This window comes from Dendrobates tinctorius, unplaced genomic scaffold (genome assembly GCF_039654945.1).
Source record: "Dendrobates tinctorius isolate UK_male_01 unplaced genomic scaffold, ASM3965494v1 ptg000130l, whole genome shotgun sequence".
NCBI lineage: Eukaryota > Metazoa > Chordata > Amphibia > Anura > Dendrobatidae > Dendrobates > Dendrobates tinctorius.
In genome coordinates this window covers 1,583,993-1,601,508 of record NW_027361798.1, presented here as the reverse complement: position 1 = coordinate 1,601,508, position 17,516 = coordinate 1,583,993, and the positions used below count along the sequence as shown (strand labels likewise).

The 17,516-nt window shown below is 47.6% G+C and overlaps 1 protein-coding gene across 1 annotated transcript in view; it reads left to right on the top strand.

Annotated features, from left to right (window-relative positions):
• The window catches only part of LOC141047971 (uncharacterized), a 107,420-nt gene extending 102,585 nt beyond the window's left edge, over positions 1 to 4,835 (top strand). Inside the window, exons 17-21 of the mRNA XM_073543345.1 lie at positions 247 to 337; positions 674 to 690; positions 1,965 to 2,070; positions 2,616 to 2,732; positions 3,528 to 4,835. Of these exons, the coding sequence (XP_073399446.1) occupies positions 247 to 337; positions 674 to 690; positions 1,965 to 2,070; positions 2,616 to 2,732; positions 3,528 to 3,606 (410 nt within the window). The 3' untranslated portion in view covers positions 3,607 to 4,835. The remainder of the gene's footprint in view (positions 1 to 246; positions 338 to 673; positions 691 to 1,964; positions 2,071 to 2,615; positions 2,733 to 3,527) is intronic.
• Positions 4,836 to 17,516: the final 12,681 nt, after the last annotated feature.

The window sequence follows — 17,516 nt, the reverse complement described above, 5'->3', positions numbered from 1 at the left end:
CCATGGTTCCTCTGTCTGCAGCCTGTGCTCATCCAGGATATGACAGGTAAACATTACTCCCATAACACAGAAGAGAGCACCTGTGTAAACTCCCGACATTCCTGATCCTTCAGAGCTGCGCTCACAATTCTGCTGTTGTCGTTGGCATCAGTGAGCAGATGGGACGTGTGTGGACCTGCAGGCTGCTCCCGCTCTGCTCCTCCACCTGGATCCCTGAGTGATTTCTGGAATCACCTCTTCTTGCAGAGCCCATCCGGTGTGACAAGCCCTGTGTGAATGGCGGCCAGTGCTCAGGATACAACGTGTGCCGCTGTCCCGCTGGGTTCCTGGGAGCGCAGTGAGAGGCCGGTGAGGATCTTGTTACGTCCGTGTCTGCTGATAATTTCACCGGGTTATGATCACATCTGGCAGGAAAGAATCCACACAACCTCTCAGTGCCAGTCTGCTGCTGTAAAGCCCCAGAGGACGAGTACTTTCTTTACCTGTTTGCCGGTTTGTTGGTGTTCAATCCTTGGGCGGTCGGCGCAGTGTGGGATTATTATGCCTCCTACACATTGAAATACATCACTCATTTTTGCACTAAATATATTTTCCAATGAGACGAAAATAAAAAGCTGAGTAGCCTCCTACATCATCCTACAATCGCTCTAGTTTTTATGTTGTTTCTATACAGAACTTTGTATCTCCATGGTAACAGACTACAGACATCCCCTGCGTAGTCGGTCCTGCTTCCTTCCCTTTCTTTTCTGCTCCACGCTTCCCTTTCTTTTCTGTTCCATGCTTCCATTTCTTTTCTGCTCTGTCCTTCCCTTTCTTTTCTGCTCTGTGCTTCCCTTTCTTTTCTGGTCCTTGCTTCCCTTTCTTTTCTGCTCCGTGCTTCCCTTTCTTTTCTGCTCCGTGCTTCCCTTTCTTTTCTGCTCCTTGCTTCCCTTTCTTTTCTGTTCCTTGCTTCCCTTTTCTGCTCTGTGCTTCCCTTTCTTTTCTGCTCTGTGCTTCCCTTTCTTTTCTGCTCTGTGCTTCCCTTTCTTTTCTGCTCCGTGCTTCCCTTTCTTTTCTGCTCCGTGCTTCCCTTTCTTTTCTGTTCCGTGCTTCCCTTTCTTTTCTGCTCTGTGCTTCCCTTTCTTTTCTGCTCCGTGCTTCCCTTTCTTTTCTGCTCCGTGCTTCCCTTTCTTTTCTGCTCTGTCCTTCCCTTTCTTTTCTGCTCCGTGCTTCCCTACCGCTTCTCCCTTCCTATCATCTAGTGATTGCTCTTCTCCATATCTGGCATCATGTACTGTATCTCCGTTCTTCCTGATCTAATTCCCTTTTAGGCATTTCCAGCCAAGACTTAAAGAGGTGGTCCACGTTTAGATTTTTTTTTTTTAAAATGAAGAACAGCATCTCATCCGGGTGAAGAATATATACACATTTATTGTGCCATGACAATATGCGACGTTTCGACCATCACATGGCCTTTTTCAAGCATCGCTTGAAAAAGACCATGTGATGGTCGAAACGTCGCATATTGTCATGGCACAATAAATGTGTATATATTCTTCACCCGGATGAGATGCTGTTCTTCTTCATTTTTTGGATTCTGTGTCCAACTGGGTCTTTGGACTTTGAACGTGCCTCTCCTGGATCTACGAGTTGCTGTCAGCCACTTTTTCTTTCTCATAGATTTTTTTTTTTAGTCTATAGGCATGCTCTCCTGAAATCATCACCTTCAGCTGCCATTACTTTCCCTTGCTCCAGCGCTGCCTCTCTGCTACTGCCACCGGTCAATTTTGTGCAGGTGACGCCCCGACTACATGTGGCGCTCACCATCCCAGGTCTCAGTGTCGGTTGCTTGTGACTTAGTGGCGAGACAGCTGGTCACATTGCAGACATGTTTAAGGTCCAAGAATGCGAGAACTGGGCAGGACTTCCCCATAGTAACAATGTATCTGCTTGTAATAAATAGAACCTTTCGTGATCTCTTCTAGCTGTGACTGAGCCGTGTGTCCCACCCTGCCAACATGGAGGAACCTGCAAGCCCTTCAACAAGTGCGAGTGTGCGGAGGGCACCGCTGGGCATCGCTGCGACAAGCTGTAAGTGCCAGCGATAGTGGAGAAGGTTCTGGGGCGGTTGCAGGAGCCGCACGGTTCACTCCAGTATCTTTTATAGAGTTGGTGACCAAAGCCTTTAATGTTGGTGTGAACATGGCCTAAATCTGCCGGGAATAGAGTTAAACACTAATCCAGCAATATTGGCAACATTTTTCTCTTTCCCCTGATTAGCATCTGAAAACCTTCATAAGGACATTATCGCAGCCCTGACACTTTGTATTATGGTCTGGTGTATGATCAGCAGCTGTGTTTTCAGGGTGCGGACCAACCAGGGCATGAAATAATATTGTCATCTCTGGAAACCATGCCTCTATGTCTTATCTTTTATTAAAAGCTATTTTCCAGACTTTAGGTGCAGCTGACTGGCATTAGGCGCTATGTGTTAGATTATTTGTGATTACAACCCAATCTCTACATTGTAGCCAACGGTCTAAACAGCAGGCGATGAAGAGTCCTGGCCTAGAGGTCCCGTGACTGATAATTCCCGTTGTGATGATGTTCTACTGCAAAGGTTTTCTTTATTTCAGGACTTGTCCGATTGTGACAATGAAGATGAGCACCGCCCGAGCCGTACGTCAAGGGGTGCGAGAAAGCTACGTCGAGCGATGTGGACCACTGGGGGCTCAGCTCTGCACCAAGTACAGGTACTGGAGTAGGACCTTGCCCTCACCACTGGCGCTTGAGTGGAGGATGAATCTGATAGATACTACACACATCACACGGTTAGGTATATGGATGGGACATGGTCATGTTGGTACCGACCCCTCTCCATCTTGCCCATGGTTTGCCATTGCCATCAGTGCCCTCCATCTGTCACACTCTCTTCTCTAGGGCTACTAATCATGATAGCTTCAAGTTGGTGATTGCACAGAACCTTTCCTCTTGTTATCAGCCCCGTCTGAGCTATGCGTTATTGGGTATGGTCTGCAGTCTTGCGTCTGCAGTGTAGCTGCAGAGGGGGGATGTGTTTAAAGGGTCTTTCCGATTTTATTTACATGAAAGTTTAAAGGTTTTATGGAAATAAAAAAATGACCCAAAATGCTGAGATAATGAAATTCTCCATTACCTGAACACATTGTCGTTTCCCCTCTTCTGCTGCGCTCCTACTTACACTCCTGTGTGGAGTCGGATCATGTCGGTGGCTGCTACATTGGTGTATCCGCAATATTGATACCATTACAGTGGGCTGTGACGAGCCCACTATTCACATGGTGTGCGGACCCCCTGGACAACATTTCATCGCACAGGAGTGTAAACAGAGAGGCATCAGAGAAACTAAGGAACCTCAGCGATGGAACAAGGAAGAATTAGAAGGGCGAGTGCCATGGAGACCATATGCAATAGCTACATACAGTAACCACATGAGCCACATGAGTGTCTGTGAGAAATGGTGAGTGGCAGGGTTTATTACAAATCTCTCATCTGTTTTGCTCTCATAGGATAAACCAAGTCCGGGTCTACGTTCAGGCCTATATGGTCGGCTACAAGATCCAGTGTCCCTCCAAGAGGAGACCATGAAAAGGGGGAGAGAAGAACAGGAGGACCCGGGACCAAGGACCAGTCACACATCCCAGCACCCAACAGTCCTGTCCCTGCACCCATCAGTCCCATCCCAGCTCTCATCACTGCTGTCCCTTCTCTCATCACTGCTGTCCTTGCTCCCATCACTCCTGTCCCTGCTTCCATCACTCCTGTCCCTGCTCCCATCACTCCTGTCCCTGCTCCCATCACTCCTGTCCCTTCTCTCATCACTGCTGTCCCATCTGTCTGGTCCCTGCTCTCATCACTCCTGTCCATGCTCCCATCACTCCTGTCTCTGCTCCCATCACTCCTGACCCTGCTCCTGTAAGGGGGTGAAGCACAAGAAGATTCAGAAGGGGGTTACCTCCTCTGTTCCGTGTCCGGAACCATATAGCTAAGCAGCAGGTTTGCCGGGGGGAAGACTTTTGGACCTGGACCGACTGCATCATGGGCCTGTCAGTAGCAGTGGGGAAGGTGAAGGAGTGTTGGACAGGAAGCAGTGCAGGCTGAGGGCGCAAAAGCAGAGCACGCTGGGGTCAGAGTAACCTCTGCAGCAGAGAGAGCAGGTCGCAGCCGCGCACACGAGAAGAGAGAACTCCCAGTCAGAGGTATAAGACAGGAGGACGTAACAGAGACACTGCTGTCTGTGAGTACGTGGACGCGGAGTCCCCATTGACTATAGGAGTTCATCCTCCTGACCGTGCAGAGACGGAGACCCACGCACACAGCCCCGATGCCCGCGGTGACAGGTCAGAGCCTCTGATTCCGGCAGAGAGACTTAACAAAAGACTGAACATTGGTCCGGCGGAGAGACTGTTAGTTTGAAAGCAGAGACTCAGAGCAGGGGAGACCCAGTTTGGCCCAGTGTCCCCCTTGCCATCCTCTTTAACCCCTGAGGTCCCGGTTACCTGCTAACAGAGACTACAGCGATTACAGACACTACAGAGACTACAAGTGCCGCTGTTGACGGCACCTACGTTGGAGAAGATGAACCTTCAAACAAGATTTCTTCAGAATGATAAGTTGCAAGAATACCCGTTAATTGCCATTGTTCTGCTTGACTGTTTGATAACCTTGTCTAGTTTACATATACCGTTAAATCACTATTACCTTGCCAGTTTAACACCCACTGTTTTCTCCCTGCGAGGAGATTCTGACCCCTGTAAATAAACCCTTTAACTTTTGGTCTATCTCTGTCCCGTGGTGACATACTCGGCACCTGCACGTTATTACATTTGGCATAGTCGGCAGGATGTCACACGGTAGACAGTAGGGGCAGACCAAGCAGTTGGGGTAGGCCCCATGTCTAGCATTTCCCTGGGAGCTATGGTAAATAATTTGCCAACGGTTTCTGGGAGCAATGTGATGATGTGGAGTTGGACTGAGCGCATCTGGGGAATGATGCGGATGCATCCCACGACACCGGCCGTGGAGGCAGAGATTTTGGTGATGGCCCTGGAGGGAGAGGCATGGGACTCTGCTATGCTTAGGCTCCCCCAGGTGAGAGACACCCTGAACAAAGTTCTGCGTATACCTGAGGAGGCGCATGGGGATCCCACTGACGTAGGGGAACTTCGCATGCTACTGTTTCACCGGGTGCAAAGAGAGGGGGAGACTGTGATGCAATTTATGAATGTGCTGCAAGAGCTCCATACCGCCATCATACAGAAAGACGGCGTAGGTGTAGGGTCAATTGACGTCGTGCTCCGAGACCAGCTGGTGATGGATTTGCGTGATGAGATGATGATACAAGCCAGATATGACTTTCTCTGAAGTCGGCAGTGAAGCGCGCGTGTGTGAGCAAGAGCAGGGAGTGACAGTGCCAGTGGGGAAGGTACGGAGCGGAGAGGTAACTGCCACCATGGACACTGTGCCTCAAAGGGTGGAAGACCTGAAGAAGGTAATTATGTCCATGAAGAAATGGCGGTGTCAAAAAGAACTCTGGCGGTAAAGTCCGGCTCTTTGATACGAGACAGAGAAGTTTCCCCCCGACGTGAGACTGGTGCTACCCGGAGGAGCTCACCTACATATTATACCTGCGGAGAACCCGGCCACATTGCCCGCTGGTCATGTGCCCCCTGGGCTGGGCCAAAATCAGTAGAAGAGCAGTGCAGTGCCTAGTAGACACCGGCTCACAAGTGACCACCATGCCTGAAGGATATTTCTGCCGACACTTCGCGGGGGGCATTATGGCCAGAATGGGGCACAGTGATCAAGCTTACGGCGGCCAACCTCTTACCCATCCCGGTTGCAGGGGTGGTATGGATAAACATAGAGGTCTGCGGTAAAGATGTGGGGAGAAGAGGAGTAGTGCTGGTGGATGGAGAAGCAGCTAAGGACCATACCGTAACACTGGGCATGAATGTGCTTAAAGATCTCGGGAGTCTTCTTTTCAACGAGTCCCCAGAACAGTTCCTGCAACGTATCAGCAGCTGATACGGACTGCTCTGGTCCGGGAAACATACAGCGACGGGAAGGAACTCGGCAAAGTCATCACACCTGCCTCCATCAATCGAGTGTTGCCCCCTGGACAGCCCGTGCTCCCCTTGCCTGTCCGAGCTGGTATTCCCCTGGAGGGGGTGGAGGTACAAATTGAACCCAGCAAAGTCGACCAGCTGCCATTGGGAATATTGGTCGCACGGACCTTGGCTACTGTGCGGGATGGCACTGTCCTCATACGCTATGTAAATTTGGGAGAGACGGATGTAACTTTGCCCCCCAGGAGTGAAGTTGCCTACATCCTGGGAATTTCTGCGCAATTGTCACTCTGTGCTCTTTGTGTTTGAGTCAGTGGGTGGTATGAACAGTGTCCTACCGACTTGTTCATATGTGTGCATGTCACATGTGTTTTTAATCCAGTTTTTTCCATGCCTATGCATGATTTGAGAGACCCCACCCCTCTCATGTGTGACATGCACATAAAGAGCTGGCTTGCACCACATGCCCATACTAGGAAGCGCCTGTCTTCATCCTGTTCATTTAGACACTGTTCACATGTTCAGGTTTTAAATACATTAGATCGGGACTGCTTCAATACGGGTTACCTTGTCGAGGTGAGGCAGCTTGGTATACATTTTTTTGCAAAAAAATGTATCGACTAAATACCCTGTATTTGTTATCATCTTTTTATCAGCACTTGCTGACTACTGCTATATGTTTTACTGCAGGATATTTCTGCGCAATTGTCACTCTGTGCTCTTTGTTTGTGTTTGAGTCAGTGGGTGGTATGAACAGTGTCCTACCGACTTGTTCATATGTGTGCCTGTCACATGTGTTTTTAATACTGGGCATGCCAGATGAGCTGGTTCTATCTGAAACAGTCCAGCTGACTGCAAGGCCAGAAGATACGTGGCTGGTCACTGTCAAGGCAGAGGCAGCCCCAAACCCTAGATTGCTGCTGGAAGGGCGACGGATACTGGAACACATGCAGGCAGAGCTCTCAGAACTGACCCCTCAGCAGGTTCCCCAGGTGGAAGCCTTGTTAGGAAAATACCAGGAAGTGATTGCCAAAAACTAAGAGACTTTGGGAGCACCACGGCCATCACCCACGAGACACCCACCGGGGAAGCAGCACCAATCCGGGAACGGTATCGCCAGATATCCCCACAGATGTATCAGGAGGTAAAGGGGATGCTGTCAAAGATATTGAAGAAGGGAGTGATCCGTGAGAGTCAGAGCCCGTGGGCTAACCCCATAGCCTTGGTGCGAAAAAAGGACGGATCCTTACGCTTCTGTGTGGACTACCACCGACTCAACGCTTGTACAGTGCGAGACTAGTATCTATTGCCAAGGATAGAGTCACTGTCAACGATAGGGAATGCCCAGTACTTTTCCACACTAGATCTGGCCAGCGTTTACTGGTAAGTACCAATGTCTGAACAAGATCGAGCCAAGACAGCTTTCATCCTTCCGATCGGATTATATGAGTTCGACTGCATGCCCTTTGGTCTAGCCAATGCCCCAGGAACATTTTAAAGCCTCATGGAGAGATGTCTGGGAGACCTGAACTTTGAAGCCACTTTGATTAACCTGGACAATATCATCGTCTTTGCCCCAACTTTTGATGAACATCTGCAGAGACTGGAGCAGTCGGCTACAGAAGTACGGATTGAAAGTAAAACCCCAAAAGTGTCAACTATTTCATACCCAGATTGAATATTTGAACATACAATGGGGAGTGCGTCAGGAAGAAGCATTCCTAGCCCTGAAAAAAAATTTGACGGAGGCCCTTGTGCTAGCCTATGCTGACTTCACACAGCCGTTCATCTTGCATACTGATGGGAGTCTACAGGGACTCAGGGCAGTGCTTTCGCAGATGCAGGACGGAAAAGAACGCGTCATAGGGTACGCCAGTCGGTCCTTACATGACTCGGAAAAAGAATCCAGATAACTACAGTTCATTAAAGCTGGAGTTGTTGACGCTGGTATGGGTGATGACTGAGAGTGTGCGGAGTATCTGGCGGCTCAGAAGTTCACGAGTGTACGGATAATAATCCATTGGCTCACCTCGAGACAGCAAAGTTAGGGGCCCTAGAACAACGTTGGGTAGGGCAAATTGGAAAATTCCTGTCCAGGATCTCATATAAGAGAAGAACAGAAAATACTCATGCTGATGCCCTTTCTCAACTGAATTATCGCAAACCGGCGCACAGTCGGGATGAAGAGCTGGAGGCTGTTGAAGTCCCAGAGTTTGGAGAAACTGTCAGGACGGTGGCAGCAACGCGGGAAACAGATTAGGAAGAAGCCCGTGTGAGTTTGCTGGAGCAACCCCTCGATGAGTGGGTCCGAATGCAGCAGGAGGACCAGGAGATAGCCCAGTTGAGATGGTGGGTCACGTCTAAACCGGTGCCCAGCCATCACAAGAGGAGATCTGCATCACCTGAAATGCTGAGGATGCTGCGTCAATGGGAAAGGCTTCGGTTGTGGGATGGCATCCTGTATCGGAAGATGTTCCTCCAATCGGAACTCGGCCTTGTCTGGCAGACGGTGATTCCCTCGTCCTTGACAGAACAGGCAGCTACGAAAGCACACAAAAAAGCAGCACATTTTTGTCCCAAAAAAACCTTTTAATGGTTGCAGCGCCTGTTTTACCATCCCAATCTGAGGAACGTTGTGGAAAGAGCCTGTCAGCAGTGCCGGAGTTGCGAACTGGTCAATCCACCTGAACAGCGGGCTCCCACAGAGACGGTGAGGTCCCCTGGACCTTTGGATCTGCTGGCCCTAGATTACATGACGATCAGGCCAGCGCATCAGGGCTATGAGCACTATTTAGTGATGATAGACCACTTTACTATATTTGTCGTAGTGACACCTACACGGGACCAGACTGCCGAGTCTGCTGCCTACGCAATCTGCAAGCATTTCATACAGCTGTATGGGTGCCCCAAACGGATCCACTCCAATCAGGGAGCCTGTTTCCTAGGAAAAGTGATGGAGGAGCTGCACCAGCTGTATAAGATCAATAAGTCCCGGACAACTCCTTATCACCCACAGGGGAACGGAGCTTGTGAGAGATTTAATCGCACCCTGATCCAAATGCTGCGAACTCTGGAAGAGGACCAGAAAGTTACTGATCTGCAGCACAGGACTAGAGAAGAAGGGGGAAAACTGACCCTGCGCTACGACTAGGCTGATACCCTACGATGGAGTGGGCAACCCATTCCTTGTGAATAGACCCACTGATGATCCTAGGTTAATCTCAAGCAAAGACCTATAGATAGGGGGATGGGGGTCCCTGAAAGATCTAAGGACTGGGTACAAAAATGCAAAACAGAAGCCGCGGAGACACCATCACAAGTTTCTCAACGCTAGCAATGACTAGCCAGGTCTTTCCCCGGGAAGGAACAACCACAGGAAGGGCAGTCTCCAATGAAGGAAACCACCTATGCCAAAACATGGTATCCATCCACAGACAGCTGTTTCGGGGAATTTGCCCCTCATCAGTGTGGAGTAGGAAACAGGCTAGTAGGAGCAATGCCTAGTAGAAGACTGTGTAAAATGAGGATGACTGACCTCATGGAGATCAACATCCAACACTGCAGAGACACCATCACGTGTTTCTCAACGCAGTGATTCTAGAGCACTGCCCCCATCCCTTATGGGAAATATGCAAAATATGCAAAACAGAAGCCGCGGAGACACCATCACATGTTTCTCAACGCTAGCAATGACTAGCCAGGTCTTTCCCCGGGAAGGAACAACCACGGGAAGGGCAGTCTCCAATGAAGGAAACCATCTATGCCAAAACATGGTATCCATCCACAGACAGCTGTTTCGGGGTATTTGCCCCTCATCAGTGTGGAGTAGGAAACTGGCTAGTAGGAGCAATGCCTAGCAGAAGACTGTGTAAAATGAGGATGATTGACCTCATGGAGATCAACATCCAACACTGCGGAGACACCATCACATGTTTCTCAACGCAGTGATTCTAGAGCACTGCCCCCATCCCTTATGGGAAATATGCAAAATATGCAAAACAGAAGCCGCGGAGACACCATCACATGTTTCTCAACGCTAGCAATGACTAGCCAGGTCTTTCCCCGGGAAGGAACAACCACGGGAAGGGCAGTCTCCAATGAAGGAAACCACCTATGCCAAAACATGGTATCCATCCACAGACAGCTGTTTCGGGGTATTTGCCCCTCATCAGTGTGGAGTAGGAAACTGGCTAGTAGGAGCAATGCCTAGTAGAAGACTGTGTAAAATGAGGATGACTTACCTCATGGAGATCAACATCCAACACTGCGGAGACACCATCACGTGTTTCTCAACGCAGTGATTCTAGAGCACTGCCCCCATCCCTTATGGGAAACATGCAAAATATGCAAAACAGAAGCCGCGGAGCACCATCACATGTTTCTCAACGCTAGCAATGACTAGCCAGGTCTTTCCCCGGGAAGGAACAACCACGGGAAGGGCAGTCTCCAATGAAGGAAACCACCTATGCCAAAACATGGTATCCATCCACAGACAGCTGTCTGTGGATGGATACCATGTTTTGGCATTAGTGGTTTCCTTCATTGGAGACTGCCCTTCCCGTGGTTGTTCCTTCCCGGGGAAAGACCTGGCTAGTCATTGCTAGCGTTGAGAAACATGTGATGGTGTCTCCGCGGCTTCTGTTTTGCATATTTTTGCATATTTCCCATAAGGGATGGGGGCAGTGCTCTAAAATCACTGCGTTGAGAAACACGTGATGGTGTCTTCACTGGGTACAAAAATGCGTCACCTCCTAATAGAAAGCAAAGAGAAGGCTGCAGAAACAAACCGAAAACAGAAACTAAGACTAGCAGAACCAGAGGTTCCAGCACTGAACTAATTAAACACACAGAAGGCAAAGCAAAGCTCCAAGCCAGAACTCAAGTGGATTAACACTGTTGTCCAGCAAGGACTGGGAGACAAGTGCAGGTTAATAAAGGGTGCTACAATCACCTGACCCAAGACAAACCCAGCACCAGAGGAAAAAGACCAGCAGCCAGAACACTACAAGAAAATGGTGGATAGTCACAAACTAAACAGATTCTAACACAGAAAGCATGATGGACTGAATTCGTCCTTGACCCCCACTCGCACGCTGTATCGAAATATGTTGCAACCATGTTTGTCTCGAGATCCTGAACCAATGCAAGTGGCCCCAGCGCCTCCATAGGCCATTCCAATGGTAGATGTTGAAGTTCAAGATGAGGAAGACCTCCAACTTCCCCGGGGAATGCGGAAACAGGGCTGGTGCCTGAAACCACCGACATACCGGGAGTGACCCAAGCTCCCATTCCTCACGCAACAACTGACACCACTGCTCCTTCTGATTTGCGCCGCTTTGAACGTTCAGCGGCTGGTGTACCCCCGTTCGCTATAATCAAGATCAGTTCGTCTGGCAGCAGATTGTGCAGGGATTGGAAGACTGTCAACGAAAACTCCAGAAACTTTCGCCCGTGTAACGGCGAGCAAAAAGAGAGGGGGAACGTAAGGTGGTGAAGCACAAGAAAAATCAGAAGGGGGTTACCTCCTCTGCTCCGTGTCCAGAACCATATAGCTGGGCAGCAGGGTTGCCGGGGGTAAGACTTTTGGACCTGGAAACTGGACCGACTGCATCATGGGGAAGGTGAAAGGGTGCTGGACAGGAAACAGTGCAGGTTGAGAGTGCGAAAGGGGCGTGCGTGCAGGTCAGAGCAGCGTGTGCAGCAGACAGAGCAGATCGCAGCCGTGCACACGGGAGAAGAGAGAACTCCCGGTCAGAGAGATAAGACAGGAGGACGCTACACTGATACTGCTGTCTGTGAGTACTTGGACGCGGAGTCCCCATTGGCTAGAGGGATATGTCCTCCTGACCGTTCAGAGATGGAGACCTGCGCACGCAGCCCCAGTGCCCGCGGTGACAGGTCAGAGCCTCTGATTCCGGCTGAGAGTCTAAACAAAAGACTGTGCATCGTTCCGGCGGAGAGACTGTTAGTTGAAAGTAGAGACTCAGAGCAGGGGAGACCCAGTTTGGTCCAGTGTCCCCCCTGCCTTCTTCTTTAACCCCTGAGGCCCCGGTTACCTGCTAATAGAGACTACAGAGACTGCAGCACTTACAGAGACTACAGAGACTACAAGTGCCGCTGTTGACGGCATCTACATTGGAGAAGATGACCCTTCAAGCAAGATTTCTTCAGACTGATAAGTTGCAAGAATACCCGTTAATTGCCGTTGTTCTGCTTGACTGTTTAGATAACTTTATCTAGTTTTACATAACCCTTAAATCATTATTACCTTTCCAGTTTAACCCCCAATGCTTTCTCCCTGCGAGGAGATTCTGACCCCTGTAAATAAACCCCTTTAACTTTTGGTCTGTCTCTGTTCTGTGGTGACATATTCAGCACCTGCACGTTATTACACCAACACAGCCACAGAACCCCCCCTTATCAGAACTCTTTATAACAATATTTGAATTGTGCTTGGAGCTTTTTAAAGACTTTTTTTCTTTTTTTGTTGAATTGGATTTAATATCTTTCTTATTCTTCAAAACCTGCAACTCAAAATCAACAAAACACTGGAAATCGTCCATACTGGAGGTCCATGACTGTGTTGGATAGTAACTTGGATTCGGTATCCTGGAAGAAAAGGTTTGGTTAGGCACAGAAAAAACATTATTCTCAGTCTCAGAAGAAAGCTCCAGATTTTTCACAGCTAATTGTTCCGGAAAAGTCAGCAAATCATTAAACGGTTCACTGAAACTTGGTAAAGAATCAGTTATGTTGTCACCATCATTCTCCTGAAAAAAAAATGTTTTTTATCTGTGATCTTTCTTCAATGGTTGTGATGGACACTGGACTATATGAACGAGAAATTATGGGGATGCTTGGTGATCCAAGTGTATATATATATATACGGTATGTTTAAAAACTAGTCCCATAGATTTTGCTTGTCATAAATTGTTGGCATTGCTGGAGCAGGGGGTTAATTTCGGGGTCATTACCAGGAAACAGGCATATTTTTTAATCCTGAAAATATTCAAACACACGTTCCATGCTTGGCCTAAGACGCACAAATCCATTTTTCCTCCACCATTGCGTCCCATTGTTTCATGGATTAAGATTTGGATTGGTCCCCTGAGTACACAAGGTTAACCTGCGACATTGCCTCGCTGTATTCCTCGGTTCCACATACTTTAGCACTTCTTGCAATCAGGAATCAATTGGAAAGATAATGGGATTACTCTTCCGAACTGCTTGAGTACATCATCTGTGTAATGGAATTTTTGTTGAAAAACAATTATTTTATGTTTATGAAAAAACAAATTCTACAAGCTCAGGGTTGTGCAATGGGGGCTAAATTCGGCCCCTCTTTGGCAATTATGAACTGGTTGAGCATCAATACATCTATAATGATCTTAATCCTTTTTTGGAGGATATTTATGTATATCTACGCTACATAGATGATGTCCTGGTGGTTTGGAGGAGTGATCCCTGTAAAATAGTCTCCTGTGTTCAATATCTCAACATTAACCCCTGTATTATGTCACTCACCTTTTTCAGCAATCCGTTAACCATTTAATTCCTGGATCTTAGTTCAACAGGTGATCTAGATAAAAAAAAAAGTGTTACGCTGGTTTCGCATTTGCAGATGTCAGAGCTGCGGAGGGCTGCGTACTTCCTCTGTTAAGCTCCACCTACTGCCACACCTCTTCCGTTTAGCTCCGCCTATGTCTGCATGCATCCGGCGTACCTATCTTTAACACTGGGTACACAGGCCATGCGGATGTATGCAGATGTGTCCGCATGCGTTGTTTTGACGCTGCGCCGAACTGCACCGAACGCAACATGTCGCAATTTTTTTAGGTCGGCGGGCACGTCAAAACGACGCATGCAGACGCATCGCATACATCTGCATGGCCTGTGTACCCAATGTTAAAGATAGGCACTCAGGACTCATGCAGATGTAGGCGGAGCTGAATGGAGGAGGCGTGGTAGTGGGCGGTGCTTAGCAGAAGAAGTGCGCAGCCCTCCGCAGCTCTGCCCTACGCAAGAGTGAAACCAGCCTTACCTGTAGTTTATTTAGAAAATCTAATTCTGGTAACTCTGCTGTATACCAGCAGTAATCATCCCAGGCATATTATTGATAACATCCCAACAGGGGAATATCTTAGTGGAAAGCGTTGTTGTTCATCAGAGGAACTTTATGACATGGAATGCAAGAAAATTCAGAAAAGGTTTTTTTAACAGGGGTTATAAAAACTCCACCCAGATTTCAGCAAAGAAAAAAGCTGATCAAAGAAGCAGAGAGGATGACCTCTTACAAAGCAATAGATCTAGTGCAGAGTCCTCTAGTTCCCAGACTGTTTTCTCTGCCGATTATAACAATCAATGCGGTCAAATTATTTCTATGGTAAAAAAGTACTTACCGACTTTAAATACTGATCCGATAGTGAATAAATTTTGGAAAATTGGGTAAAATTTGTTTCAAAAAGGGGTCCGACTATCGGGAATGTACTGTCTCCAAGTGACCACACGAATAGGGTTAATTTTAGCAGAGCAGATCAAACAAATTGGTTGGCGACCGAAGGCTCCTATGGGTGCAGCCATAAGACATAGGGAGCTTGCAGGTTCATGAACAACACCAAACAGTTTATTTCTTATAAGACAGGAGAAACTTTCAATATAAAATTGTTGCTGAATTGTGGGAGCAGATACCTAGTGCACCTTATCTCATGTGAGAAATGCAGAGTGCAATATGTTGGGGGCACCCCCAGAACACTGCGCAAACGGTTATCAGAACACATTTATGATGCACAAAACTGTACAACGCGCAGTCTGTCTGCTGCTTCAAAGCATTTTCTGCTGCTCACTCCAGCGATGTGTCTGATTTAAAAATCACTGGAATTGAAAAAATAAATATGAGACACCGAGGAGGGGACATAATGCATGAAAGGTATAAAAAAGAAGCACGCTGGATTCTGCGTTTAAACACTACAACTCCCTTAGGTTTGAGTCAGAAAACAGATTTAAGTTATTTTTATTAGTTTTTTATTTTTTTGGCTGAAATAATCATAGAATCGTAGAGTTGGAAGGGACCTCCTGGGCCATCTGGTCCAACCCCCTGCTCAAAGCAGGATTCACTAAATCATCCCAGTCAGATGTCTATCCAGCCTCTGTTTGAAGACTTCCATGGAAAGAGAACTCACCACCTCTCGTGACAAAAATTCTTAATAAATATAATTCTGGATTAATTATTCAACGGCTCATATACAAAAAAAATCAATCCTTAAAAGATACTTTATTGGCCAATCATTAAAAAGTTTTCAAAACTTCAAAAAACAGGCAAACAAAAATAGGCTTATTGCTGATTTTCAAAATCCAGCCACAAACACTAGAGAGTCGTTCCAATGTCAGGTAGAGGGTCACAAACCTATTTGTCCCTATAGGGCCCTATATCTCTCTCCTACCTGACAGCGGAGGTTGGCACCCTCTTGATACGCAAATGGCGCCCTCGCTCCTCGGCGGCTCTCCCTAATCACACTGTTGACTCCTATCTAAACAACATCAGCTTGGAGTACAACAGATGGCTGGGGACAAAAATATAATAGATAATAACCCCATGCCACAAACCACCAAGACAAAAATGTAAGGAATAGTAACTGAAAAAACTCTAACTTTTGGCAGATTTGTAAACATTTGCTTTGGGAGGAAAAGGGGTCTAAATAACCCTATTTATGTGTCTCCCTGCCTGACAGCGGAGCTTTTACACCGTACGTTACTCTGGTGCCCCCGCTCCACGTGGGCTGACCCTTACTGACCCCTACACTTCTCACCCAGAAAGAGGAAAGAGGGTGTCAGAACATATGGCCAAGGGAGACAGGGGTAATAACTTAGAATTATCCCTGAAAAAATCCCCCCCAAAGACAAAAAATGTTTTATTAATAATAATAATAATAATAATAATAATAATAATAATAATAATAAAAAAAAAAAAATGTATCTGCAAACCGATGTAGTTTTTTATTTTTTTGGCTGAAATAATCATTGAATCATAGAATCGAAGAGTTGGAAGGGACATCCTGGGCCATCTGGTCCAACCCCCTGCTCAAAGCAGGATTCGCTAAATCATTCCAGTCAGATGATTATCTGTCCAGCCTCTGTTTGAAAACTTCCATGGAAAGAGAACTCACCACTTTTGCTTTTTTAGGGTCGAGTTTCGTTTCATGAAACCCGACTTTTCCAAAAGCCGGGTCGAGCAAAATCGGCCGACTATAGGGAAAAGTCGGGGGTCCGACCGAAACACGAAACCCAATGTAAGTCAATGGGGAATTAAAGTCGGCAGTGAGAGGAGGACAGGAAACACACCTACAGTGCCCATTTGAATGCCAAAAGCATCAATTCTTCTTACTTAAGCTTGTCAACCTTAATTTACTTCATACTAGTTACGCACTGAAAAATGGGGGTTATTTGGCTACAGTTGTGGGGGGGTAGGGCTGGCTCCAGGTTTTCATGTGCCCTGGGCAAAAGAGCGCCCCTTTAACACATACCACAACTCATCATGCTCCGATACGGCAGAGAAATAGCGGTATAGTACAAAGAAAAATACTTCACTTTTTACATCTCATGACGAGGCCCATCTATTTCTCCATACAGAATCATTGTTCCCATATAATGTTTGAAACAGTATATGATGAGCTCCACATAATGCTACAGTATATGTTGGTCCCCATGGATGAAGCTCCACTGTCTTATGGGCCCAAATAAAGCTCCAAACATAATGGGCACCATTTCTAATGCTCTAGTGTATAATGGGCCCTGTAAATGCTGCTCCAGTGTCTGATGTCCACCTTTGGAATGTTCCAGTGTATGGTGGGCCCCATCTATCATTCTCCAGAGTATAGTGCTCCCCAAAAATTGCTGCCCCAACATTGAAAACAATGAAATAAGTCTCCTCGCTAGGGAATCCCTGTACTAGTCTGGACTCCTCGTCGTCCCCATCTTCCATCTCACTGCACAGTATTTCAACCTTGCAAGTGCTGTCATCCTGAGCAAGAAGGGGGGGGCCCACTCGTTGGCGACGGCACTGGCACAGGGCCCCTGATAGTACGGTGGTGTGTCTGATGGCGGGTGGGCCGAACCTGCACTTTCATCTGCAGCTTCCTCTTTGTCACCGTGTAAGATGGAACTGTATATGGGAAGGGTAACCTGAGTTTCATCAGGGTCAGATTCAGGCCGTGTAGCGTGCGAGGAGAATGTAGTGGTCTGGGTCAATGTACCAGCAGATTCATCGAGCAGTGGCTGGGCATCAGTGCACTTGTGTCGCCCCAAGGAGTACGGTCGCCACAGTGGCATTACCTTCCTCCTAGGGAGTGTGATGTCATGCTTGGGAGCAACGAAGGATCTCTCTAGCAGGTTAACTGATTGGGCGGCGTTATTCCCACGAGTCACGACCCTCCA